At 36.2% G+C, this 24,922-nt stretch overlaps 4 protein-coding genes across 4 annotated transcripts; 2 read left to right on the top strand and 2 right to left on the bottom strand.

Annotated features, from left to right (window-relative positions):
* Window positions 1-701: 701 nt before the first annotated feature.
* On the top strand, window positions 702-4,598 carry LOC131001366 (ras-related protein RABA5c-like). The gene is made up of 2 exons (XM_057927741.1): window positions 702-1,195; window positions 4,002-4,598. The coding sequence occupies exons 1-2, from the start codon at window positions 859-861 to the stop codon at window positions 4,322-4,324; spliced, it is 660 nt and encodes a 219-aa protein (XP_057783724.1). The 5' UTR covers window positions 702-858; the 3' UTR covers window positions 4,325-4,598.
* Window positions 4,599-8,140: 3,542 nt separating this feature from the next.
* Window positions 8,141-9,703, top strand: LOC130998113 (uncharacterized). Its single transcript, XM_057923548.1, has 3 exons — window positions 8,141-8,639; window positions 8,781-9,167; window positions 9,256-9,703. Exons 1-3 carry the CDS (start codon window positions 8,149-8,151, stop codon window positions 9,701-9,703), a joined length of 1,326 nt encoding a protein of 441 aa, XP_057779531.1. The 5' UTR covers window positions 8,141-8,148.
* A 1,086-nt stretch (window positions 9,704-10,789) lies between these two features.
* On the bottom strand, window positions 10,790-14,741 carry LOC131001343 (uncharacterized). The gene is made up of 6 exons (XM_057927710.1): window positions 14,036-14,741; window positions 12,881-13,717; window positions 11,772-12,791; window positions 11,574-11,681; window positions 11,354-11,494; window positions 10,790-11,281 (listed from the first exon to the last, which is right to left on the bottom strand). The coding sequence occupies exons 1-6, from the start codon at window positions 14,246-14,248 to the stop codon at window positions 10,856-10,858; spliced, it is 2,745 nt and encodes a 914-aa protein (XP_057783693.1). The 5' UTR covers window positions 14,249-14,741; the 3' UTR covers window positions 10,790-10,855.
* Window positions 14,742-15,357: 616 nt separating this feature from the next.
* LOC131001364 (pirin-like protein) lies at window positions 15,358-17,443 on the bottom strand. Its single transcript, XM_057927739.1, has 7 exons — window positions 17,066-17,443; window positions 16,894-16,943; window positions 16,773-16,811; window positions 16,642-16,670; window positions 16,509-16,571; window positions 16,344-16,447; window positions 15,358-16,197 (listed from the first exon to the last, which is right to left on the bottom strand). Exons 1-7 carry the CDS (start codon window positions 17,284-17,286, stop codon window positions 15,714-15,716), a joined length of 990 nt encoding a protein of 329 aa, XP_057783722.1. The 5' UTR covers window positions 17,287-17,443; the 3' UTR covers window positions 15,358-15,713.
* Window positions 17,444-24,922: the final 7,479 nt, after the last annotated feature.

Here is a 24,922-nt window from a genome sequence, read left to right as displayed (position 1 = left end):
TTATTTAAATTATGCAATTAAATTTAAATGAAAAACATAAAAATCAAAACTAATTTTATCAAGTAGGCTATCAAGTAACCCCAATGCAGCACTACCTACTCAATAACACAACCACTATCAAGTAGGCTATCAAGTAACCCCATTGCGGATGCTCTAATGGTGGACATGAACTTGAACTTCACCCGGATTAATTATTCCTTTTCTCTTCTCGAATGAGTTTAAGAATCAAAAGTATTTTATCAGGGTAAAAAATTAGTTAAGTTAATTCTTATTTATGATAGTAAATTTTTATATAATAAAAATAGTATTAATAATATTTTTAATTTAAATTAAATATGATAATTCTCTTTTTTACATGGCAATGGCATACCATATAACCGTGAACACAATGCGTTCATAATGGATAGGTGAACAATTTTGTATAATTATAGTTATAAAAATATTAAACTGACTCCAATATGATAATTATTGAAAAATATTTGAATTCCTAGATTACAAATGCCCAATATATCAGACACGTGATTAAAATCAGATTATGAACCTGTTACCATAAACGTATCGGTCTATTACCAAAATCCCAAAATATTCTGTTAGTAAATCATCTTTCTCCCTCTATTTTTAACGTTGATTTTTGCGTTACTATTGTCAATCTCACGATTACTTAAATAGAAAATAAACTAAATAAAAAATAGATCAAATACAAAGCCGTTATACCCCACCCCCACCCCCACCCCCACCCCCCTCAAGCACGCATTCCTGTCTTAAAACCTGTCATCACATATTTGCCAGCTCTCATCACACCATCATCATTTACTCTCTCTCTCTCTCACCGTCTTCGCACCTCCACACCTTCTTCCCATGGCGTCTTCTTCCGACGACGAGGGGGAGGAGTACCTGTTCAAGATTGTTATAATAGGCGATTCCGCCGTCGGGAAATCCAACCTGCTCTCCCGCTATGCGAGAAATGAGTTCAACATGCACTCTAAGGCCACTATTGGGGTTGAGTTCCAGACGCAGACCCTTGAAATCGACGGCAAGGAAGTTAAGGCTCAGATTTGGGACACCGCCGGCCAGGAGAGATTCCGCGCTGTCACCTCCGCCTACTACCGCGGCGCGTTCGGCGCGCTTGTCGTCTATGACATCAGCAGGAGATCGACTTTCGACAGTATTCCCCGATGGCTCGATGAACTCAAGAGTACGTCTCTTTTCCTCATTTCTCCATTTCTACTTAGTTGATTTTTTATTTTTATTTTTGTGGAATGATCAATTTTATGTTTGGAATCGAAATTTGATCGATTTGAAACCGAGGATGAGATGAGTTCATTTGTTCTGATTGGAAGTGATATGATAGAAGAATCGATCTGCTTGATTATGTACAAATTGCAGTATGGATAGGTTGTATGATACTTGAGGAATTTGGTGGCGGTGCTTCCGTTTCAATGGTGTTAGAAAACAAGCATTCCTGTCGAAGAAACAGTTTCCAGCTAGGGCAGAAATTTATTACAGATCTGATTTTTTTCGATCTCAAAAATTGTGGATTCCGATGATTGTGCGTGGGCGGGACTATCTCTTTTGGCGCGTTATCATATTGAATTACTATGGGAAAGTAACATATTCAATTTTTCTTAAGTGAAAGCGAACAGATTAGAGTTTAGATTCTTTTGAGGAATTGATCAACCACGGAGAAAGCTTTAGAATATACTCCGGACAGAAAAGTTGCTTATATTTGAGAAAGAGAATTCCTTTCTGGTTAGAAGAGAAAGTGTGAACAGCGGTTTGAATGATAATGCTGTCTCCATTTTATCATCTGTCACATATTTAATCATAGAAGACATGCTTTGCACATAATTGCAATCTGAATAATCATTCTTGGAAGAATTTAAATTTATAATCTTTAGTTTGGTAAAGTGGCCTCTTCCTCAATTTGGCAATTTTAACATGGAAGTGTCAAATTTTGGGTATTCTTGGTTGGAAACTCTTTGTATTAGAAATTATAATGTGGGAAGAATCTACTTAATTTTTGTTTGGGAGCTCAAAATTGACCTGATTCAAGATTGGAGGTGTATGTTAGATTGAGTTGGAGCCAATTTCGTAAATTACGTTGTCTAGTTTAGTGATACTATAATTTTTTATTTTTTTTTCGGAAGTGGTGAAAATTGTTTGAGGAATGATATAACAGTGGATGAAAGTCAGTTTTTTAAAGCTCAACCTGTATATTTTAATCATGATCTTGATTCCTTTCGTTAGTAGCTTATAACTAACTTAAAATCAAGATTGCTTCGCTTGCTATGTGGCCCCATATTCTGTGATTCTCAGATAGTAGAACAAGAAAATGTTGCTTGCCTTCCTCTTCTGTAGGCTGTATATATATTTATATTGGTTTATATATGGGTACTGTGCTTGTGCTCGTGTGACAATCGAATGCATTATGTGTGTTCATTTACTTTCTAATTTTTTATTTTGGGGAGGAGTTGACATGTGGTGTCTAGATTCTTCTGTCCAACCAAGTCAGTGAATCATTGGTCAAGTTGTTCAGGTAGATTACTCATGTGAAATTCCACAGATTTAGTCAATTTCAGTCTTCACATTTACCAGAGAGTTGTCTAGATCTTTCCCGGTTATGATGGAGTATAAAATTTAGATCATACCACATCATCTAGTATTTACACTTCCTTAAATCTGAACTTATAATCCAGGTTTCCGGGTTCAATCTGGCAATTTCACTGTCTTTTATTTCTTAGAAGGTGGGATTGTTTAGTCTGAAAATTGAGGGATATATATTTGTATGATGTAGGCAACCCTTAGAGTGGGACCCAACTAACTGAATTTTAATACAGTATATTAAGCTTACTGGAGTTTGGAGGTACTAATCTGTTAGTTATACAGATATTGAAGTGTTTTTATTTATTTATTTATTCATTTATTCACGGCCTCTAAGACCTAAGATGATGATTTCTTACTTTTTGTTTAGCCTTTATATTTTTGCTGACATTAATTTTCTCATCTTATGTTTCTATATGTTAAATTTGGTTTAGCAGAAATTTATGTAGTTAATTTGAAATAAACTATTTGTTGGTGACTTTTCATATATTCCTGTCTTTTGTTCAGATTGCACAATAATAATTCGACTTGTATTTTAGGAAATGACACATGCTCTATATAAAATGTTAGACTAAATAAATTGGTTAGGGTACATTTTTTTTCTAAAGTAGATGCCATTTACTTTTTAATACTCATAGCTTTTTTCTTATGATACGAGTAACATAATATTTGCGTACTTTTTGATGTTTCAAAGATTGTGCTCGTGAAACTATATGCTATTATTGGATTATTAGTAGTTAGTTATGCATTGACATAATTATTATTAAACATATTTCTTATAATTCTTCTCTTAATTTTTATGAGAACTAGATTCTCTTTTCCAGAGTGGGGGTGGGGGTGGGGGTGGGGGTGGGAGTGAGATGATTTTTGTAGGTCAAAATTGTTCTTTTACTCACATGTGTTTGAAAAATAATCTTATCACGTACCCTAACACTAAATTTTTGTATTGTAAGTTTGATTTTAGTGATTAATTGTCTGGGGCTTGTGTTTGGGAAAGATATTACAAATTTCTTTGTTTTACTGAAATAGCTTGGAGTTCAAATAGTAAATACTACTATAATTGATCGCTTGATTTGCTTTGAGGTCTCGAGGCTATAATGTTAAGCCATGAGAAACAGCTTTACGAAAGATCTTTTTTTCTTGTATGTTCTTTTTACTCTATGTTTTGTTATCTGATCAAACTTTTTATCTTGTGTGGTAAGATCAAACTTTGTGCTTATATATATTCTGTTGCCGTAGTTCATTATAGTTTACTTTTGATGAAGAACTGAATGAGTTGAAAATATTAGAGAAGAATATTCTGTCTGTGTACTTGCTTATTTGTATCTAGAGTACATATTTTAAGATCCCTACTTGTACATGCTTTGTGAAATCTGATGCGCGCAATACTCTTCATCCAGCTCATTCAGACACAGCAGTTGCAAAGATGCTCGTGGGGAACAAACTAGACTTGGACAATATCAGGGATGTGAGCGTGGAGGAAGGCAAAAGCCTAGCCGAATCAGAAGGATTATTTTTCATGGAAACCTCAGCATTGGACTCTACAAATGTAAAGAAGGCTTTTGATTTAGTCATACGCGAGATTTATAACAATGTCAGCAGGAAGGTCTTGAATTCAGATTCATACAAAGCAGAACTATCAGTCAACAGAGTATCCCTCGTCCAAGACGGTGCTGATGAACCAAAGCAAAAAGGGGGATCATATTCTTGTTGTTCCAGGTGACTCTGGAAGCAAAGCTCTTATTCAATCAAAAAACATGCATGAGAGCCATTTGACATTCTTAAATTTGGTTGATTTATCCTATTTTATTCATCTGTTTTCTTCCTTCTACATAGAAAGGGATCCTACAATGACCAAACGTGGGTTTTTTTAAAAATCTTGAATTTCTATACTAAAACTTCTTTGCTCTGGAAGTGTAAATTATACTCTATTTTGATTGTGTTATCTGGAAATCTGATAACATTTATTTATAGAATTCCCACTACAGTTTGTTTTATCATATTTTAAACACTGAAATAATTATTCATTTTAGTTTATTCTTTGTCTTGATTTGGAACTCCAACTTTGTATTGAAAATGTCTAGATATCCCACTATGCATAGGTTTGTGCAGTCTGCCCACCCCCACCCCCACCCCCACCAGCTGACCAATGAAAATAAGTGGACTTTTTGAAGATAAGGATTTTGATTTTTGACCTTAGTATTATTAAAGATTTGCTCCAACTAAATACTGTGAGCATTGATGTAGGTGGGAGCAGGAAACATCAAAAGATACAAAGGTTTAACTGTAATGTGTTACATAAAATGGCATAAAACATTTAACTGTAATGTGTTGTTACATAAAATAGACAATGATGGCGGCCAAGTTGGCAGAATGACAATCTCATGAGTTGAGTGGTGAGTCGTGAATCCTTTTAATTCCACTAATACTTTTCTGATGAATTACTTTGAGTGCACTCGTGTGTTAACAGTTATGGACATATTAAAAAAAAGAATATAATATATTTAAGATGTAAATGACGATGCTAAAAATTGGTGATGAACGATGGGGGTAGGAAAAATGCATTTAGGTCCGCATAATAAAATTTTAAATGATACTATTACCTTTTTTTTACTTGATAAAATTGGATGATCGCTCCTTAATTTATTACAAAATTGAGTTTTTCATAGATGGGATTCAACACAAAACACAAGTTACAAAACGCACACGAACTCACACACACACAACAAGACCCAATGCTCTAAAAAGACTGATTTAATTTGATAGAATTACGAAAACCTTCCCTTTTAATAGGAGTTTTAGTTAAAATGTCAGCACTCAGCAATAGAAGTGCTTCAATATCCCTCGTTGCCGAGTGTAATCCCCCACTTTTGTTTCACTGTTTCTATCAAAATCTAACTTCCAACATTTACAATTTGGTCTACTTCTCCCACTTTTATTTTGTTCCACTATTACTATAAAGTTCGTTTACTTTGATGGAACATATATACTTTTATGTGACAATAGACACTTCTAGCCAAAAGCATATAGTTTGAGATTTTGGTAGCCACCACTTTTAAAGTATGACTTTAGGGGTCAAAATGCTATTAAAAGACAAAGTTACCCTTACTAATTGTTGAATAGAAATAAAGAAAAATTGAATACACTCCTCACCCACCTCCAACTGCCAACTCAACACCACTTACTCCTCACCCACCCCTCTTCATCGTCTCTCTCTCTCTTTCAATTTTCATTTTGGCTTCCATTACTCTTTCTTCCTCACCATTAATGAAACTGACGATTCTTCATCGTACCTTTGATTTTCGTAGGTTAAGATGGTTCGTACAGCTAAATTAATGTGATAATAAATGAGGATGTAAGGTAGGTTGGTGAAGAAATGGATGAAAAGTGGATTTGTGTTCTTCTTCCTCATTCTTTTCTTTGGGTCGGACGAAAATGGATGAAACCCACGAAAATTTTCTCCAAAAAAATAGCGATTTTTTTATTTGAAAACACTTGGGTCGGACGAAATTCTTTGGGCATTCTGATTGTATTTAGGTATGTATGTTAAATTCACGGCAAATGTATCAATTGTATGTCTTATTTTTTGATTTTACTGAGCGATGAACAATATTTTTGCAGAACACAGTTGTATTTGTAAATGACACAGTTTAAAATATATTGATATCAAATTCATGATTTGTTGTTTTGTAATGAAAAAATTTAGTTTATTCACGTCTAAGACCACATTGAGTGTGAAAAATATAAAATAAATAGTTGATTTTGAGGACACAGTTTGGAGCTATGAATGTGTTCTTAGCTACACAGTTGGGAGCTCAATTGTTCTTAACTACACAGTTGAGCTCAACTGTTCTTAACTACACAGTTGCATCCACAATAAAAAAAAAATATTGTGCATTGTTGAATTATATACACAGTTGACATATTATTTATGAATTAGCTTAATTATTACTATTTGAATTTGTTATTAATTATTTGAATTTTTTAATTAATTATTATTTGAATTTGTTAATATATTCATTAACAAATTATTTGAATTACAAGCTCGTAAAAATCTTAATAATTTATTATTAAAAATTAATAAATATTTAATTTTGTTAAATTAGCTAGTTAATTAAGTGACTAATGAAGTATATTATTTATTTTTTTATTTATTTTTTAAATACAATATTTATTTTCTACACAGTTGAGTATAATACGTACACAGTTGATTATGTAAATATTGTGCACAGTTGAATTGTATATGCATGCATGATATATACGTACTCAATTACTTTACGTGATTCATTTGCAGATATGTCGTCGCGACGTGTAGCAATTCGTCATGGTGGTCATTGGGAGAGATCTAATTACATAGGTGGGGACGAGGTTCTTGTATACATGCATGTGGGTTTGCTATCTTATGATAATCTAGTACGAGAGATTAACGAGCAACTGGATTGTGGTGAAAGCGCCTCTGATTTTTTGTTTCACTACCTGACGAGCATGAGCGATGGTAGGAGAACAAAAGTTGCTTTGAAAAATGATACAGATTTTTTTCGATTGCTTTTGGAACAAAATGACTATCCAATAGTATATGTGGTCAAGAAAGGCAAACAATCAGCTACAGGTGTAGAAAACCGCACTGAATCAAGGCGTTTTGGCGATGGCAAGCGTCCAACAGTCAACGCGCATACTCAGATAGCCTCTTCCGATGACGACATACCCGATGACGATGATGCTGATGATGATATAATGTCTACAGATGATGAGATCGTGGACAAGCGTCGTGAAGAGATAGTGTTGTCGGCAATCCATGAATTTACAGGTTGGATTCGCCATCCTGGTCACCTCGAGAAGATGATTGGGAATTGTAAATTTTCTTCTAATGATCGTCATCGGGACAAAGACGTGCATGCTGAAGATGACGATCCTGATTCGCGTAATGAACTCCGCAATTGGTTGATTGTCATCCCAGAGGTTGATAGTGTCTTACCATTATGTTGGGATGAACCCTCGTTTCCAGATAAAGATCAACTTGCGGTGAATGCCACATTTCGGTCTAAGGATGAGTTGGCAATTGCTGTAGGGCTTTATCACATGGAGAAAAAAGTGGAGTACGCGGTGGATCGATCCAGTGACAAACGTTTGGGTTATATATGCAAACATGACGACGATTGCCCTTTCATGTTGCGTGCAGTACAGAAAGTTGGAATTTGGAGAATCATTAAGTTCATTCCGGACCACACTTGTCATTCGAATTTGAGTCGCACTGCTCCGAGAATGCTGCCGTCTAGAGTAGTTGCTGCATACTTTTCACGTAAATTATCGGTGGAGAGGGTTGTTCTCAAACCGAAAGAGATGATTGATGAGATGCTTAGGCTATTTGGCATTGAGATGGGCTACAAGTTTGCTTTGCGGTCCAGGGATATTGCTATAGAGATGATGTATGGCGCGTTCGAGCAGTCTTATCAGTGACTCCCGACTTATCTATACTTGTTGAGGGAGCGTAATCCTGGGACCCTATATGATGTTCAGACTAGTACTCTGACAGGTGAGTTCCGCTACATGTTTTTAGCTCTTGGACAGTCTATTCACGCCTTTAAACATCATTTGAGGCCTGTCATTGTAGTGGATGGAACCCACCTTAAAGGAAAGAACAAAGGGGTTCTATTCGTCGCAGTTACCAAAGATGGGAACGAAGGGGTCTTTCCTCTTGCAATTGGTCTTGGTCCTATCGAGAATGACGAATCATGGACATATTTTTTCTCGATGTTGCGTATGAGCCTAGGAGATCCGCCGGATGACTTACTGATCGTGTCTGATCAACACATGAGCATCCAGAGTGCCATTGAGTCCATATACCCTAATGTTTCTCACGGGTTGTGCTATTATCATATACAAAAGAACTTGGCGCGATTTGGCCGTCACGTAGCTCAAATATACAAAAATGCAGCGTACAGTTATCGACATGAAGTATTTAACGTCAATTTCACTGCTTTGGAAGCCCACAACCCGGAGGGTGCTTACAAAAGGCTGACGGATATTGGGGTTCAAAGGTTAGTTTTCTTATATATTTATTAGTAATTAAATATATATGATATGCACAGGCTGAGTACAATATGCACAGTTGATCTTTATAGTACACAATCAATTGAATACTTTATACACGGTTGACTGATTTTAAGTTATTTATTAAGGTGGGCAAGATCTAAGTGCCCGGTACGGCGCTACGGTTTTATGACGTCCAATGCAGCCGAAAGTATGAATGCTCGATTGTTATGGGCGAGACGTTTGCTGGTTTGCGCTATGTTGGAAGTGTATCGCTCAATTGTAGAACAATGGTTTGAACAGCGACGCGCAACAGCTTTAGCGAGAGACCACGAGATAACAGAGGAGGCTTTCAGAAAACTCTCTTTGTCTGTAGAATTGGGTCGTCGGTATAAAGTTTGGGGAACAACGACACATGTTTTTAAAGTCGAATCAGATAACAGGACAACCTTTGTCGATCTACAAAGCTTGACATGCGATTGTCGTGAGTTTGATTTGGACATGATACCTTGTCGTCACGCTTGTGCAGCTATACGGTATCTCGGTTATTTATTTAATATAATGTTTCCAATTTATTTAGTTGATAAATGAAATTAACAATTGATCAATTATTTTCTATTTTAGGCATGCCAACCTCAACGTCTATGACTTTGTAGGACGTTATTTCAAACAACATGCTTTATTACAAACTTATGCAGCTCGGGTAGAGCCAGTTCCACAACCTGACATGTGGGATGTGCCGACTTCAGTAACTGGCTACATTATTCGACCACCGGTCATTAAGCGACAATCTGGAAGACCGAAAGACAGCAGAGCTCAATCACATCTTGAGAAATCGTCTACCACACCTCGACAATTTTGCGGTAGGTGTCAAGGACGTGGGCACAATAGGAAATCATGCACTGCATCCATTCCTAGCGAGGCCATAGATTTGAACAACTCGTTGGACCCTGAACCACGGAAGAGACAAGAAAAGAAGTGCAGTATATGTAAGAGTACAGATCATACGAAGAGAAGATGCCCGGAGAAAGAAAAAGACCCGGTTGTTGAAGACTGTGTAAGTCCCGATTAACTGTGTACGTAGTTGTGCACTGTCATTGTGGACCGTAGAACTGAATTGAACACTATTGACTCGTTTTTATTGAATATAATGCCTATTGATTGAAATTGCATACTTAATTTCACTTAATTGCATCGGAATTACTAAAACAAGCCCCGTTTGGGGCAAACTGTGTACGTAGTTGTTAAACTGTGTACGTAGTTGTGCACTGTCATCGTGCACCGTAGAACTCTTGCTATTTTCCCGATTTGAAGGACATGGGGCATCGGAAATTTGGATTTTGTGTCTCCTACGTCAAATTCAAGTAATAACACATCAAATGGAATACTTGTCTTTTATCAAACACGTCTCAATTACTACGATGCTATCATATGCACTCTAACACGTACTCTTAGTATACTTAACTCTCATGCGATATATGCTCAATATGTTTGAGGGGGTAATGGAATTGAACACTATTGACTCGTTTTTATTGAATATAATGCCTATTGATTGAAATTGCATACTTAATTTCACTTAATTGCATCGGAATTACTAAAACAAGCCCCGTTTGGGGCAAACTGTGTACGTAGTTGTGCACTGTCATCGTGCACCGTAGAACTCTTGCTATTTTCCCGATTTGAAGGACATGGGGCATCGGAAATTTGGATTTTGTGTCTCCTACGTCAAATTCAAGTAATAACACATCAAATGGAATACTTGTCTTTTATCAAACACGTCTCAATTACTACGATGCTATCATATGCACTTTAACACGTACTCTTAGTATACTTAACTCTCATGCGATATATGCTCAATATGTTTGAGGGGGTAATGGAATTGAACACTATTGACTCGTTTTTATTGAATATAATGCCTATTGATTGAAATTGCATACTTAATTTCACTTAATTGCATCGGAATTACTAAAACAAGCCCCGTTTGGGGCAAACTGTGTACGTAGTTGTGCACTGTCATCGTGCACCGTAGAACTCTTGCTATTTTCCCGATTTGAAGGACATGGGGCATCAGAAATTTGGATTTTGTGTCTCCTACGTCAAATTCAAGTAATAACAATAGATATAATTGAAAATACGTGCACAATAGTTAGATAAATTCGTACACATCCAAAACAACCTAAGTTATAGTTCAAAACATCCCAAATCATAATCTAACTAAATGTTATCACATAGTAACAGAAAAGATCCGACGACCAACGCGAAGTCTATACTGGGACAGGTACTGCTCGTCGATAGACCCTCGGTGATGCTCTGTACTCGTCACGAGACGATCGAGTATCATGGTGCAGAAGGGGCCGCAACTCGTTGAGTCCGTCTGACAAAATTGATCCGACGCAGGCATCAATTTCAGTAGAATCTCATACAGTTCCTCCAGCTTCGAATCGTGATGCTTCCAGTAGTGAGACAGCCTCAAGAGTCGGGGAAGAAGACGAGTAATAGGCTTCAATTCCAACTCACGATGGGATAATGAAACCCCGGCCTCAGTATCATACTTGTATGCCAAAGAGTCGTACAACTCAGCAATCCATTCGTGCAATCGTACACGAAGGACGACCCAATGACAGCCGCCGACATTACATATGATAATAAGCTACATTACATAATAGGAATTCGTGTTAGCATGTCTATAATAAACAATTATACTCTTAGTAGAAATAAATACCTGCTTCGCATGCTTCCATTCCCCGACGTCTGCCACCAATCCCTTCGGTGGCTTCCAAAAACCGTAGAGGCTTTTCACCCCATGGCCTACTCCAGTCGGCTTTGGTCCGTGGAGTTTTTCAAACTCACTTTTCAATATCGTCTAAATATGTAACAATGAGTAGATTTAGCAAACATATTATATAATGCTAAACAAACTAATCAAAGATGAAGAAACTTACATAGAATTCACATCCAACAATTTTTGTCAACTTTTCGTTCACCGATGGAAATATGCCACATTTCTTCTTCACTCTCTCTCTCATGTAAATCAAATAGCAATCAATTATCTGCACAGTGGATGAAATATTACAGACATGCACAGATGAAGGTGAATGTGCACAGATGAAGGTGAATGTGCACAGTGGATGAAATATTACCTTCCCGGTGAACTCAACAGAGATATCCTCGATGTCCGCAAAAGTGGCATTGTCAAAGTCATGCCCAGTAGATCTGACTACCACTTTTGCATCAGCCGGCTTCGATCTAAATTCTTTGTATAGCCTTTTCAGGCTAGCAGGGGTACCAGGAGCACGAGTACTAACACCCGACTCATACGGGCTCCTCAAGGCCGCAGAGGGACGTGACACTCGTGGACCCAAATCAGGGGGAAGCATGTCTTCATCCGACTCAGGGGAATCCTCATCAAAATGAACTGACGGCGTACTCGGCTCGTTCTCGGCCTGCTCCTCCACGTGCTCCTCCACCTGCTGCGGCTGTGGCTCCTCCACCTGCTGCGGCTGCGGCTCCTCCACTTGCTCCTCCACCTGCTCTTCTATCGTCTCCACTAAAACATCACCCGCCACCTGTTGCTCATTCTGCTGGCTCTGGTATACCTCAGACTCGACAAGAGGCCTATTTGCAATTGGACCGCCACGACTCACTGATGATGGAGTCGCACTGACAGAGGGTGACTCATCCGCTTCTTGCCTAAAAATATCAAGCAATTTATGCGCTAAACGGCTTATCCAACCCTTCTCAGAGTCATCCAGCAGCATATGAGGAGATATTCTTCGAGCCAAGCGCTCAAAGTGAGCCTCCTCGTCAATATCTGCATGCTGGCATGGTAATCCATGCAAGCAGCAAGTAGTAGATGGTTGTGCGGGCTCTGGAGAATGTCTCCGCTGTCGCTTCTCGGCCGCTGCACTTGACTCAGGCTGATGCCCTCTTTTCGTCTTCTTAGGTGGCTCATCTTCTTTGGACTTGTGCTGCCCTCTTTTCCTCTTCTTAGGTGGCTCATCTTCTTCGACCTCCTCAATATCTTCATCTACTAGCAGTTTCTTGGCGGCATGCCTTTTCGAAGGCTGGAAAACCACCTTCATATGATCCCCTCTCACAACACTGAGAAAGAACTCCTGGGCTTCCTCCATAGGAGTAGGTACCATAGGCGTAATCGCCAGCTACACAAAATCAGTTAAAAAAAAGTGTTAACAATTATCATAAAAAACTCACAAAAACCCAATAAATGAAGAACTTTAAGAACTCTTACCTGACGATCGAAAAACTCAGAAAAATCAACAGAAGGGGCAGCATGCGTGTCCCAGTGCAAGAAGCGAGGAATGCTCGTGTCGCTATCACGCTTCCCACACAATTTTCCCAATTTAGGGAGGACCTCGTACATCCATATCTGAAATGCCCACACAGGGCCGAAGATATGATATGTCCTTCGCGTACTCTGGATTTGGTTTGGATGTTTTGCCACCACACTCATTTGATGGCATAAAATGGAAAAACTGTAGGATCCCCACGGAAAACTCGCCCATGCATCCTCGTCCTCTACTAAGGCCCACACCCAGTCCTCTATCCATAAGGTATCCCCACGACAAATCAAGATTTGGTATAGGATAATTATATAGGCAGCCTTCAAGTAATCAGCCGGATCCCTCAATAATCCCGTATTGAACTCATGTTCCAACATCTTAACCCTCACTTTCCCGCCCTGAAAATGACGCATGTGCAGGCTGTCGGGGATGATATAATCATCCTTTGTTGGGTCGAATTTGCACGGACCGAACCTAAGCCCCGTGACTAAGGCATAATCCCGGGCTGTGAACCTAATCTCATGCCCACCAACAAAATAGCGCTGCTCGAACGCTGGGAAGCTAACATCATGCAATTCTCGAGCAATGAACTCGGACAGGGCATTATTGGCGCTGCTCGAGCGCCTCATTTGGGCTAAATGTCCAAATGTTCCATCGAGTAACCTTTCTTCCATACCCATGCTATGAAGCTTTTGTCGAATCCGGGTTAGCACCTCAACACGCACATAAAGATTTGTGCGCGCTTGATATCCTTGCAATTCGGGCCTCACCCATTTAAATCGGCGCTGCAATTATTTAAAATTACAAATAAATAACAATTCATTGCCTAAAATACAACAATAATTCTCTATAAGCATTAAGCAATAAATTGATCATTATTCTATCAATTGTGCACATAGTATTAAACTGTGCCCTAATGCATCAATTGTGCATAATCAATTTCATCAACCAATTTCATCTAAATCAATTGCAACATTAATTGAAAAACCACATGCATTGTAACACAAATCATCTAAACAACACCAATTCCTCATATTACAACTCCCACATTGCATTTATCGTCAAATTCCAACTGAAATTATATAAAAAAAATGACAACTTACTTCTTCCATTGGAGGTTGTTCTTCAACGATTTGCTCGTCCATCGTCGCCGTTGATGGACTCCCGGCAGCGGTAGTGGTGTGCTCTTCCACCGTCGCAGGTTCTTCAACTTGTTGCTTAGACATTTTTGATTTTTTCGAAGGCAAAGAAGGGGTTTTTTTATGCCTCTTCGATTTTGAGAAGGGGGCTTTTTTTCCGACTATTTTACGAACCATCGTGCGCCGCTGCTGCTGAAGCTCTCTCGCTGCCGCCGCTGGAGCTCTGTCTCCGTCCTAAGCGCCGCCCGCTGAAACCCTAAGCGTCGCCCGCTGGAGTCGTCGGGGAGAAGAGGCGCTGGAGGTTGCGCCGTGAAGAATCGCCGAGAACGAAAGTGGTTAGTCGACGGTCGCCGTGAAGAAATGCAAATGGGGAAGGGGAACGGACGGAAATTTTGAAATGGGGAAGGGGAACGGTTCGATGGTTTTGAAATGGGGAAGAAGAAAGATGAATATCGGCCTTTTTTTTTAATTCTTAAGTCAAAGTTTGATTTTTTATTTTGTTTTATCAGTTTTCTTTCAAGTCAAATACTATTTAAATTTTGTTTTATTTTTATTCACTAATTAGTAAGGGCATGCTTGTCTTTTCATTTCATTTTGACCCCCAAAGTCATGGTTTAAAAATGGTGGCTATATAAGTCTCAAACTATATGCTTTTGGTTACATATGTCTTTCTCCCTACTTTTATTATGATAGAAAATTTTCTCCAAATAAGATGGAATATTTTATCGGACAACTCATTTTCACTAATTTTCTCTCCAATATTAGATAATACTATTGTCTTTAGATAGTGGTGTGAAAATATTTTTGAACGCTTTTCAATATTTTTATTTCTAACAAATACATGATAAAAAAGGAGGGAAAAATAAATATTTCCTAAACATATAAAACATTCATGAGACGCAGCTCTATAAATTCGTGTTGATGCATTCTTCTAGAAAACAATGTGACAGATCAACTAAAATACCACTTTTGAGTTCCACCGAAAGTTGTAAAAATAAGCGAATGCATCAACACAAAATCACAATTGTAAACGGATAGTGTGGCAGCACTATTTCAGCACTTGATCAAAGTCAATAATACAAAATACTATCATTATCAATGCATGTCCAATTGAAATATCAAAAATCAAAACTTGATTTATGTTCAAATCAATATCTGCCACATTCAATAATCTAAGTGGTTCCACCAATTACCCTCTAAGGGCATGATTGATCCCAACTCACAAGAAAGGTTCTTTTTCTTTTTTTCATCCACACCCAAAAAAAAAATCATCAGTGGTCACAAGATTAATGCAATTTATTAGAAGATCTTATTCCGACAAGAATAAACTTGTAAATCTCAAAACTAATTACACAACCAAAAGAAAAAACAATACAAGAATCAACAAGTTCTAGAAGCAAGCTGACCCCATCATGATCACCTCAGCTATCAAACATAGTATCTCAGTGCTGCATATTTTCTAAGCTTCTAGAAGCTTTCTGTCCCCATTACTATGATAAAATCTTGAACCAATGATGATGGTGTGTTTGTGTGTGTGAATGTGTTGGTGAAGATTGAGATTGCTAGTGACAGAAACTTTACAACTTTTTTTTTTTTTTTTGGATATCACCTAATTAATTTGACTTAGTTGTTGCAGCAGCAGTCATTTAGACCTCCAGTTTCTTGCCATCTCAAAGCCATTGTTGCCATAGTAGTAGTCCTCAATGGTTTTCTCGATTTCGGCTTGTGTGTTCATGACAAAGGGGCCATGCTGAACCACTGGCTCATTGAGTGGCTCACCACCCACCAAGATGAACCTCAGTGGCTTGGCCGACTTGTTCCATACGCTTAGCCCCTCGCCCGGCCCCAAAACCAAGATATGGTGAGCTGACACGGGAGGCGAGTTAGGTATCCCAAACACCCCTTCCCCTTCAATAATGTATGCAAATGCGTTCCATGACTCTGGGATCCTCTGATGATGCTGAGAGTTGTGTTGTAGGGTGAAATCGAGGTACATTGTTGGGGTTCGCGTGTAAACCGGGGAGTGAACGCCCATCGACTCCCCTGCAATCACTCGAACTTCAACACCGTCTTCCTCTGCATTTGGGATGTCATCTCTCAGCAATTCTTGATATCTAGGCTCAATCCTGCAAGCCCATTTTGTTCATCAATGGACTCATTCTACTGAGTATGCATGTAACTAAACATCAAATGAATACTTCAATTCATTCGTGGAGAGCATGACACAAATCAGGATTGCTTCCACCAACATTTGAAAAAGGGAAAAACTAACATCTTATCATTGGAAGAGAGATTGATCCACAGTTGCAGGCCTGTGTGAGTACCTTCTCCTGCAGGCATTTCTGAGTGGACTATACCCCTCCCTGCAGTCATCCACTGCACCACACCAAGATCGTTACCAATTTGAAATACATAAATAAATTCATGAAATTATTACCTGCACTTCACCGGCATGTATTGTACCCTTGTGACCAGCAAAATCTTGATGTGTGATGCCTCCCTATTTAGAGAGACCATTTTATTTCATTGCAAATACACATCTCTCAACTATAAAAACAGCAGAAAATTACCTGTAACACGTATGTAACAGTCTCAAACCCTGAAAAAACATCATAAATTTATCACTTTCTTTTTCTTTTTTTTTGAATTTATATTTGAATATGAAATTTATATAATCATAGCAACTATGAATGGTAGATACCGCGGTGGGGATGATCAGGGAATCCAGCAGGCGGTGAAACTGAAATAGGAGAGTGGAAGGAAACACAATAAAAATTAGATAATTCAAATTCATGAGCTTATGCAAATAAATCATCATATACCAGAAAATTCATCCAGCAAGAGGAAAGGATCCAGGGACTTGAACTCGGGCCTACAAATTTCGAGCACCAAACAATCGATATTTGAAACAAAACGAAATCAACAACAAAAATTTCATGCACAATTCAAAATTTGAAGAAAATTAGTTGATTGTTGAAGAAGAAATTAGGGTACCTTCCGATGCTTCTTCTGACAACTGCACCTTCTCCCTCGCTCTGGGGCTTGGCCAAGAGTTTCTTGGCTACCAATCTGGGGTGTTGGAAGGCCGTGGATTGAGCGGTTAGAGACATTATATTTCTCAGAAAATGAGAATAAATTTGGCGTTTTGGTGTATTGATGTTGTTGGGTTTGTGTTTTGTGAGATTCAACAACACTAGTTTGGTTGCAGAGATCATATAAAAACACTACACGCTGCCTCTGTCTCTTCTGTCTGCTCCCACACCTCTTATTTATATGCCTCACATAACCACTTTCTTTTACTGCGTTTTTTAATTCTCGTCAACTTTGATTTTCATTTTTCACAACTTTCATAGAAAAATACAAACATTCACTATTTTTCGACCATGTCATTTCGATTGCGATATTTATTGGACGTCATCCCATGAGAATTGAGAACACTTAAATTTTTTCACTGTGAAAATATCATACATTAGTTTTTCGATCGTTCTAAATATTTAAGAATTATTACTATTATTATTATTACAACATTCTATAAACAATTTCATAATCAACTCGATTTATTAATATGTCAGTTAAAAAATAATATTCCTTCCGTCCCAATTTTAATATTCATTTAAGAATGATATGAATTTTAATAAAGTGATTGAGTGTGTTGTGAGTACAATAAGAGTATCACATTTTATGTGAGTGTTAAAATAATGAAAGTAGAGGAAGAATTCCACGTACCTTTATTCAAAATAGAAATAAATACTCCCTCCGTCCACCAATTAAAGGCCTAGGGGAAAAAACACGGGTTTTAAGAAAAAGTGTATTTTTATTAGTTGAGTGGAGAAAGGGTCCCACTTTTTAAGAAAAAGTGTATTTTTATTAGTTGAGTTGAGAAATGGTCCCACTTTTTTGTAAAGAATTTTTGACTTTTTTGATTAAATAATGAATAAAAACTTACCAAAAATAGGTAGGCCTTGTTTTTATGGACGTCCCAAAAAGGCAAGTAGGCCTTGAATTGGTGGACGGAGGGAGTAATAAACTGTGAGAGTACAAATAAGAAAAGGTAAATCATATCTTAATTATGTGCATGTAGTTATGGGATCATCACCCTCGTGCTTACAGGTCAACAAGTTAATAATATTGGTAGCAATTTTTTTAAAGGAAGTCTGAGACAAGATGAGATCCTATGTCCTACAATTTAGTGTGCATCACTGTGTATTATTCTTAATTTGTTATAAATTTTAATTATATTTTTTTAATTTTAATTTATTATGCTTTAACATAATAAATAGATAATTAACAAGGGTTCACTCATCCAATTAAGGTTTATAATTATTTTTTTATATTTATTTGAATTAATAATTGATTATTTGGATTCATTAATTTAAAGTTAGGGTATATAATTTTTTTAAATTTCAATTTCTAATAATAAATATTAATTAGAGTTCATAATATAATAATATTTTTTATTTTCATAAAAAATAATTATAAAATAAATAAATTAAAATTGGTACACACTAAATTGTGGACCAGATGATCCCATCCGGTCTGAGACGCAACGGTAAATTATGTTATTGTATACTCCATCCGTCCCACTGTATCTGAGACTCTTTCTATTTAAGGCGTGCCACTGTAAGTGAGACTCTTTTCTTTTTTGGTAAAGATTTTACTCTTTAAACACATATTTATTTTTTCACCTACAAACAAAATACACTTTTCTTAATTTTCGTGTAAAAAAAATCTCACGTATAGTGGAACTGAGGGAGTAATAACCTACGAACGATATTAAATAAAGTAATTATGCTTAAAAAACCAAATTTCACAAAAATTGTTATGAAAAAAAGAAGAGAATCTCATGGTATTGGTGTTAGTTGAGTGAAGGGCATGCATGGGATTGGAGGTATTGGGAAGGGAAAATATAGAAGTGGGGACCCAATAGTTAGTCGTTGGACTCATCATTCAATGACGTCATCCCAATGTCACACTGATGCAACCTTTGATCCTAATGCGACAATTCACATTTGCTTGCGTCTCCGAGCTGAGCTATAAAATAGTACTCCCTCCGTCTCACTTCAAATATCTCCTCTATTTTAGGCATGGAGATTAAGAAATATGTATAAAGTAGATAAAGTGAGTTGATGAAAATTGTTTAAGTATTAAGTATGGAGAGAATGTATTGCCAAAAAAAGAAAATGAAATATTTGGAGTGGAACGAAAAATAAAAAATGGGACATTTGGAGTGGAACGGAGGGAGTAATAAAATAATAGTGGTATCTAAATTTTTCATCTTATCATCGATATAATTTGATTGTGTGTGTACTTTATAATGACTATAATACATTGGTTTTATGTTATTATAAGCAAGACAATAATTATCACATGTAATCCGCTGGCGGAAATTTTGAGTGTTCTTTTAATATATATATATATATATATATAATATAAGAGAGAATATAATATGCTTCATTCGTTCACGAAATGAGTATTCATATATTCTTTTTAGTTCGTACATGAAATGAGTATCTATTTTCATTTTTGGTAAGTGTACCCTACAAAATCCTTTAATTAATATCCTCAAAAGATAGAACCCTTATTTCACTGACACCACGATCAATACATATCTTAAAACCCGTGATGTCTCGAAATAGATACTCATTTCGTGGACGAAAGGAGTATTTTTTAATAATCATAGTATTCACGTTAATTGCTTCACATTTTATAGTGATTTATTATATGGTTAATTAAGTATCAAATACACCTCTAACATAGACACCTTTTTCACATGTAGCTCCCTATATTCGGCTTTGGTTCAACTAAACCCCTAAAGTCTTAAATTTGATTCAATTACACCATCTACCCTAACGGTTGTTTAACTCAGTTAAGTATTTTATTTTATTTTTAATTTTGTTGGTGATGAAAACACGCCGAAAACACGTCTGTCGCGATCTGCATCCACGACGTCCACGTCGAGAGAACCGTGAAATTGGGGTCGATTTTGCTGCGAATACATAAACCTAAGTCTGATCCCTGCACGTATTCGTACACAAGGTAAATGTGCTCACCGGAAATTGAAATTCCGACCAGTTTAGCGATGTTGGTGAAATGTCCTTTACTGATCACCGACAGTTTCTGCATGATAGCGGCACTCGTCGTGGATTTGCGGAGCTTCCGCTGGAAAACGATGACATCCTTACCGTTGAGGACGACGCAGCGCCACGACTGCGACGAGGAGGAGGAGGAGTGCCGCTTCGCCAGGAAATTGTTGGTGGCAACAGAGTTATTGAGGAGGTATGATGATGATGTACCAGCGTCGATACCGCCGACGATGAGGATGACGAGTAGCCGCCGTGGGAAAATTGACTGGAGAGGTTGGTTTGAGGCGCTCTGGACGACGTTAAAGAAAAAGAAGAAGAGGGTTTTGTCTGCCTCCGATTGGGAAACACCTCTTCTCGGCGTTTTGGAGCCTATTTTAACTTTTTAAGGCTTCGGACCGGGTCTGAAGCTCTTATCGCCATTTTTCGTTCTGCACATAACAGAATTCGATCATGAAAAATCAACGATTTTTCGAAAATTGAGGCAGGAATCGAAGATTGATGCAGAATTGGTCAAATTAGGTTTTCGGCGTGTTTCCACCACCAAGAAAATAAAAAAAATAAAATAAAATACTTAACGGAGTTAACAACCGTTAGGGCATAAAGTGTAATTGAACCAAATTTAGGACTTTAAGGATTTAGTTGAACCAAAGTCGAGTATAGGGAGTCACACTTGAAAATGGTGTCTATGTTAGGGGTGTATTTAATACTTAACCCTTTATTATACTTCATCTATCCACCAGAAATAGAGCACATTCTTTGGATACGAGTTTTAATAATATGATCGGTTAGTGGAGAAAGAGTCCCACCATCATTTAAAATAAGTGATTGAAATTGAATTGAAGTTGTTTTTTTTGTAAATAAATGGTATTTATAAGGATAAAATATAAGAAAAAGAAGTGGGTCCATGTCCTAAAAGGGAAAGTGTCCTATTTTTTGTGGACGCCGAATATTGTAATTGTGCCCCATTTTTAGAGAGAGTATTAGTTTGTTAAATTTGTGTTATTTTTATCTCATTTTTCTTTCTCAGTTAATTTTCAATGTTGAATTTGAGTCAATCAAGTTAAAATAAGATGAACTATTAATAATAAAAATTAATCTATTTTTTCACAAGATTAAATATTTTTTAAAAAAAAATGCAGAGATGTAGGTCATTAAATGTTTTTAATATACTTGTTGTTGAATTAATGAAATGCAAGCAACTATTTATTATTCCATATGTCTCACTATAAGTGCTCAAAACTTTTCGGCACGGAAATTAAGGAAAAGATGTAAATTGGTTAAAAGTGGTGGGACCTACACTTTTTAAAGGGTTAAATTTTTTATTTATGGAAACATGACACTTATAATGGAAGGCCTAAAATAGAATACAAACTGCTTTTATTGGGACAGAGGGAGTATAAGATAAGTGACTGAGTTTTAATCCTGAGAACATTAATTCAACCTGGACCTATAAATTGTACTCCATCTGTCCCACTTAAATTGGCACTTTTTAGTTGGGCACATGGATTAAAAATAAAGAGTTAAGAGTGTAAAGTAGGTAGGGTCCACTTATTTTATGTGTGTAGAGAAAGTAGGGACCACATACTATTTTAGGAAAGTGCCAATTTAAGTGGGACGGAGGGAGTATGAAATTCTCAAAAAAAAAAAATGATCCAGGAATATACAAATACTTCTAGAGGTCATAATTCAACAAATTCAGGCCCTAATGGCAAATCCCGAATCCATCATGTAATAATAATATTCATTCGTTCGCAAAGTTAAAATAATTGAGTACAAGTCTCGATTTCTAATCCTACAATTAAGAAAATAAAGTATGATAGTAATTACTACTCCCTCTGTTCCATTGCTCAAAACTTTTTTGCTCAAAACTTTATGAACTTCGCTCCGATTGATTGCTTGTGTCGCCCGATTCCTGACCATCGGATTCCTGTTTGGTGATACTCTGTGGGTGTGCAAGCCATCGGAATCCTGTCCATCGGATTCCTGCTGTTGGTGGCTGTGCAAAGTGAGATTTGAGTGCCGATCAGTTCTCCCTGTTCCCAGAGCCGTGATCATTGAGCTGCTGGAAGAGCCGAGCCTACTGTGGGAAAAATTTGAGCCAAAGTGTCCCGATGACACATTTTTCCCACCTCGATTGCTCTGAATACTTTCTTTTCTTTCTTCTTTAAGTTCTACTATGTTTCTCTTTTACTTGCTGTTTTTTTTTTGTGATTTGCAGGTACTAAGTGGAGAAAAAGAAGGAAGAGAGTCGAGAAGAGGACATTGACACTTGAGTGTCGAGTGAAGGCGGCAGGATGATCGGGAACCAATCGGTGAAACCTCGGCTAAGCGAAGATACCCAACAATATTGTTATACTCGTAGTTGTCCAAAATTTAAATAATAATTCGAACCTGTTTAATTTTATTAATTTAAATTGTTGCAGTGATTAGTTATTCGTGTTAATACAATTTGAATATTATTGAGTAATTATTGCTAATAAATAATACTACCAATATCCCACAAAAATGTGCACAGTACTTGCTATTTTCATATGTTTTACAAGAGTGTGCATTCTTTAACATGTTCATTAATATAAGATTTAAAATGTGTTTAAGAAAATTGTACAAAATATACAGCTCGATTTTTTTGAAGCCGACCAGTTTAACTATGCAGCTCGATTTTTGAAATATTTAGAAAAGGAAATTAGGAAAAGTAAAAAATAGAGGGAGGCCGGAATTTGAGAATTTGGGATTTGAGGAGATTTTCTTTTTTTATTTGAACCGGGATTTGATAGAGTTGTTTCGCTTGTTTGTGTTTTGCCACGTTAATGTAAGTTTTCATACTTAATTATCCGATAAATAGAAATTTATAACCTAATTGACTCAGTTTTTTAATATTTTGTATATAAGATAGATTTTTTTGTTATCCATTTCATGTTTTCAAATATATTAAATGTATCAGGTAACATGTAATTAAGGTATATGTTGTGAATTTTAAAATTATTAGTATAATATAATTAAGGTAATTCTATTTTTTACCAATTTTTTTTTAAAAAAAAACCCATATGTAATTAATTAAGGTAAATGTGAATTTTAAAATTATTATAATATAATTATTCGAAACAAAATATGAAATTAAAATTACATACATTACTAGAAAATATGACTTTAACTGTCGAATTAAGGAAAATATTTGTATATGAGGAAATATTACTAACGTCTTTATTTTTCTTATTAAATCAATAATAATTTGATTTTCACTTAAAAATTATATTTATTTACTATAAATATCATTCAATTTTTATAATTGCCATGCTAGAGGTTGTACGATTGTGAAAACTTTGAGTTATTCATTATGTAACAAGTTTGACCACGACTAATTAGAGTTAAAAACTCCCTAAAATTTGAGTAATTTATTGCGTAGCATCAGGATCGGGTAACTAAACCATTTCTCTTGTAATGATTAAAATATTAAAACTAATAAACGCAAATTAGCCACCTCGGTCGTGTGTATACTACACTGATATAACTAGCTTTCTCATATTAAGAATTTTATCTTATCTCATGGTGACGATAACTATGACGCTCTCATCACAGACAAGGAATACAAGTATGAAGTATTAGATGATCTTTCTACTTTGATGGGCCCCGCCTCCACTTAATTATTTATTGCTTTTGTTAGAATGAGAGATCAAGCTACAAATTTAAATTTATTCGTCATTCAAATCAAAAAAATATTGAATAGACTCAAGCATTATTACAGTTTTTTGGGGGGTTGAGAATACATAAATCTTTAAAGATGGCGGCGTAATAATGATTTCGAATTTAGAGGGTGTTTGGGTAAGCTTATTTTAAAGAGGTTACCAAGTTTATAGGATATTTCAAAAGCTTATAAGATATAGTTTCTTAAGAGTTTATAAATTGTCAAAGTATTTGGGTAATTGAACTTATAAGCTAGAGAGAGAATTTTTAGTTGAGGAGAAAAAATCTTAGTTATAGAGAAAAAAATTTAAAAAAATGAAATTAGAATGATATATGATGAAAATATATATATATCATAATTGAGTTATTTTTGTAAAATGAGTGTTTCTTATAAAAAAAATGAGAAAATAAGTTGGGATAGAGGAACTTATTTTTTGAGGGGCTTATAAGCTCTTTGAACTTAATTTTACAGTTTATAAGGCTATTTAAAAACTTATTTTGCCAAACACTTTGAAGGGGCTTATAAGCTCCTCAATAACTTATAAGCTGTTTTAAAGAGCTTAGAGCATCCACATTGGGGGTTCCTTGATAGCCTACTTGATAGTGTTTGTGTTATTGAGTAGGTAGTGCTGCATTGGGGTTCCTTGATAGCCTACTTGATAATATTAGTTTTTAAAGAGGAGAGAGAAATTTTTAAAGAGGAGAAGAGAATTAAAAAAAAAGAAAAAAAAATCACTCGAGCATACTCGAAAACTCGAGTAGCACTCGAGTAGCTCCTCCCTGCAACGCCTACTCGAGTGCAATACTCGAGTTCGAGTAGGGCATCGAGGATGCCGTTGCCAATGCTCTTATAAGCTTAGCCAAACACCCTCTTAAAATATTTGGTTTTCAATTACTTTATCATATTCTTTTATATACTTGAATTTGTTGTACGACTCATATGATTTTTCAAATGGGAAAAAGTTGTTTGTTTATATTATGGCTAAAAAATATAAAATTTATATATTTAAACTTTTATATTTAAAATAAAATAGTATTTAATAATTTTTTTTATTTTAAAAATTACATTTTTTTTAAATTGCAGTGT

Source organism: Salvia miltiorrhiza, chromosome 8, assembly GCF_028751815.1.
Source record: "Salvia miltiorrhiza cultivar Shanhuang (shh) chromosome 8, IMPLAD_Smil_shh, whole genome shotgun sequence".
Classification (NCBI taxonomy): Eukaryota; Viridiplantae; Streptophyta; class Magnoliopsida; order Lamiales; family Lamiaceae; genus Salvia; species Salvia miltiorrhiza.
This window is presented reverse-complemented; position numbering and strand designations above follow the sequence as displayed.

Bases quoted from the DNA above. Each gene is read 5' to 3' on its own strand.
- LOC131001343 (XM_057927710.1), bottom strand. From the start codon at position 14,248: ATGGTTCGTAAAATAGTCGGAAAAAAAGCCCCCTTCTCAAAATCGAAG. The intron at 13,718-14,035 runs GTAAGTTGTCAT...AAATAATTGCAG, and splicing joins AACAACCTCCAATGGAAGAA to CGCCGATTTAAATGGGTGAG. The intron at 11,682-11,771 runs GTAATATTTCAT...TCCACTGTGCAG, and splicing joins CTGTTGAGTTCACCGGGAAG to ATAATTGATTGCTATTTGAT.
- LOC131001364 (XM_057927739.1), bottom strand. From the start codon at position 17,286: ATGATCTCTGCAACCAAACTAGTGTTGTTGAATCTCACAAAACACAAA. The intron at 16,812-16,893 runs GTATATGATGAT...CTCCTATTTCAG, and splicing joins CTTGCTGGATGAATTTTCTG to TTTCACCGCCTGCTGGATTC. The intron at 16,671-16,772 runs GTATCTACCATT...ATGTTTTTTCAG, and splicing joins CCCTGATCATCCCCACCGCG to GGTTTGAGACTGTTACATAC.
- LOC130998113 (XM_057923548.1), top strand. From the start codon at position 8,149: ATGTTTTTAGCTCTTGGACAGTCTATTCACGCCTTTAAACATCATTTG. The intron at 8,640-8,780 runs GTTAGTTTTCTT...TTATTTATTAAG, and splicing joins ACGGATATTGGGGTTCAAAG to GTGGGCAAGATCTAAGTGCC. The intron at 9,168-9,255 runs GTATCTCGGTTA...TTTCTATTTTAG, and splicing joins CACGCTTGTGCAGCTATACG to GCATGCCAACCTCAACGTCT.
- LOC131001366 (XM_057927741.1), top strand. From the start codon at position 859: ATGGCGTCTTCTTCCGACGACGAGGGGGAGGAGTACCTGTTCAAGATT. The intron at 1,196-4,001 runs GTACGTCTCTTT...CTCTTCATCCAG, and splicing joins ATGGCTCGATGAACTCAAGA to CTCATTCAGACACAGCAGTT.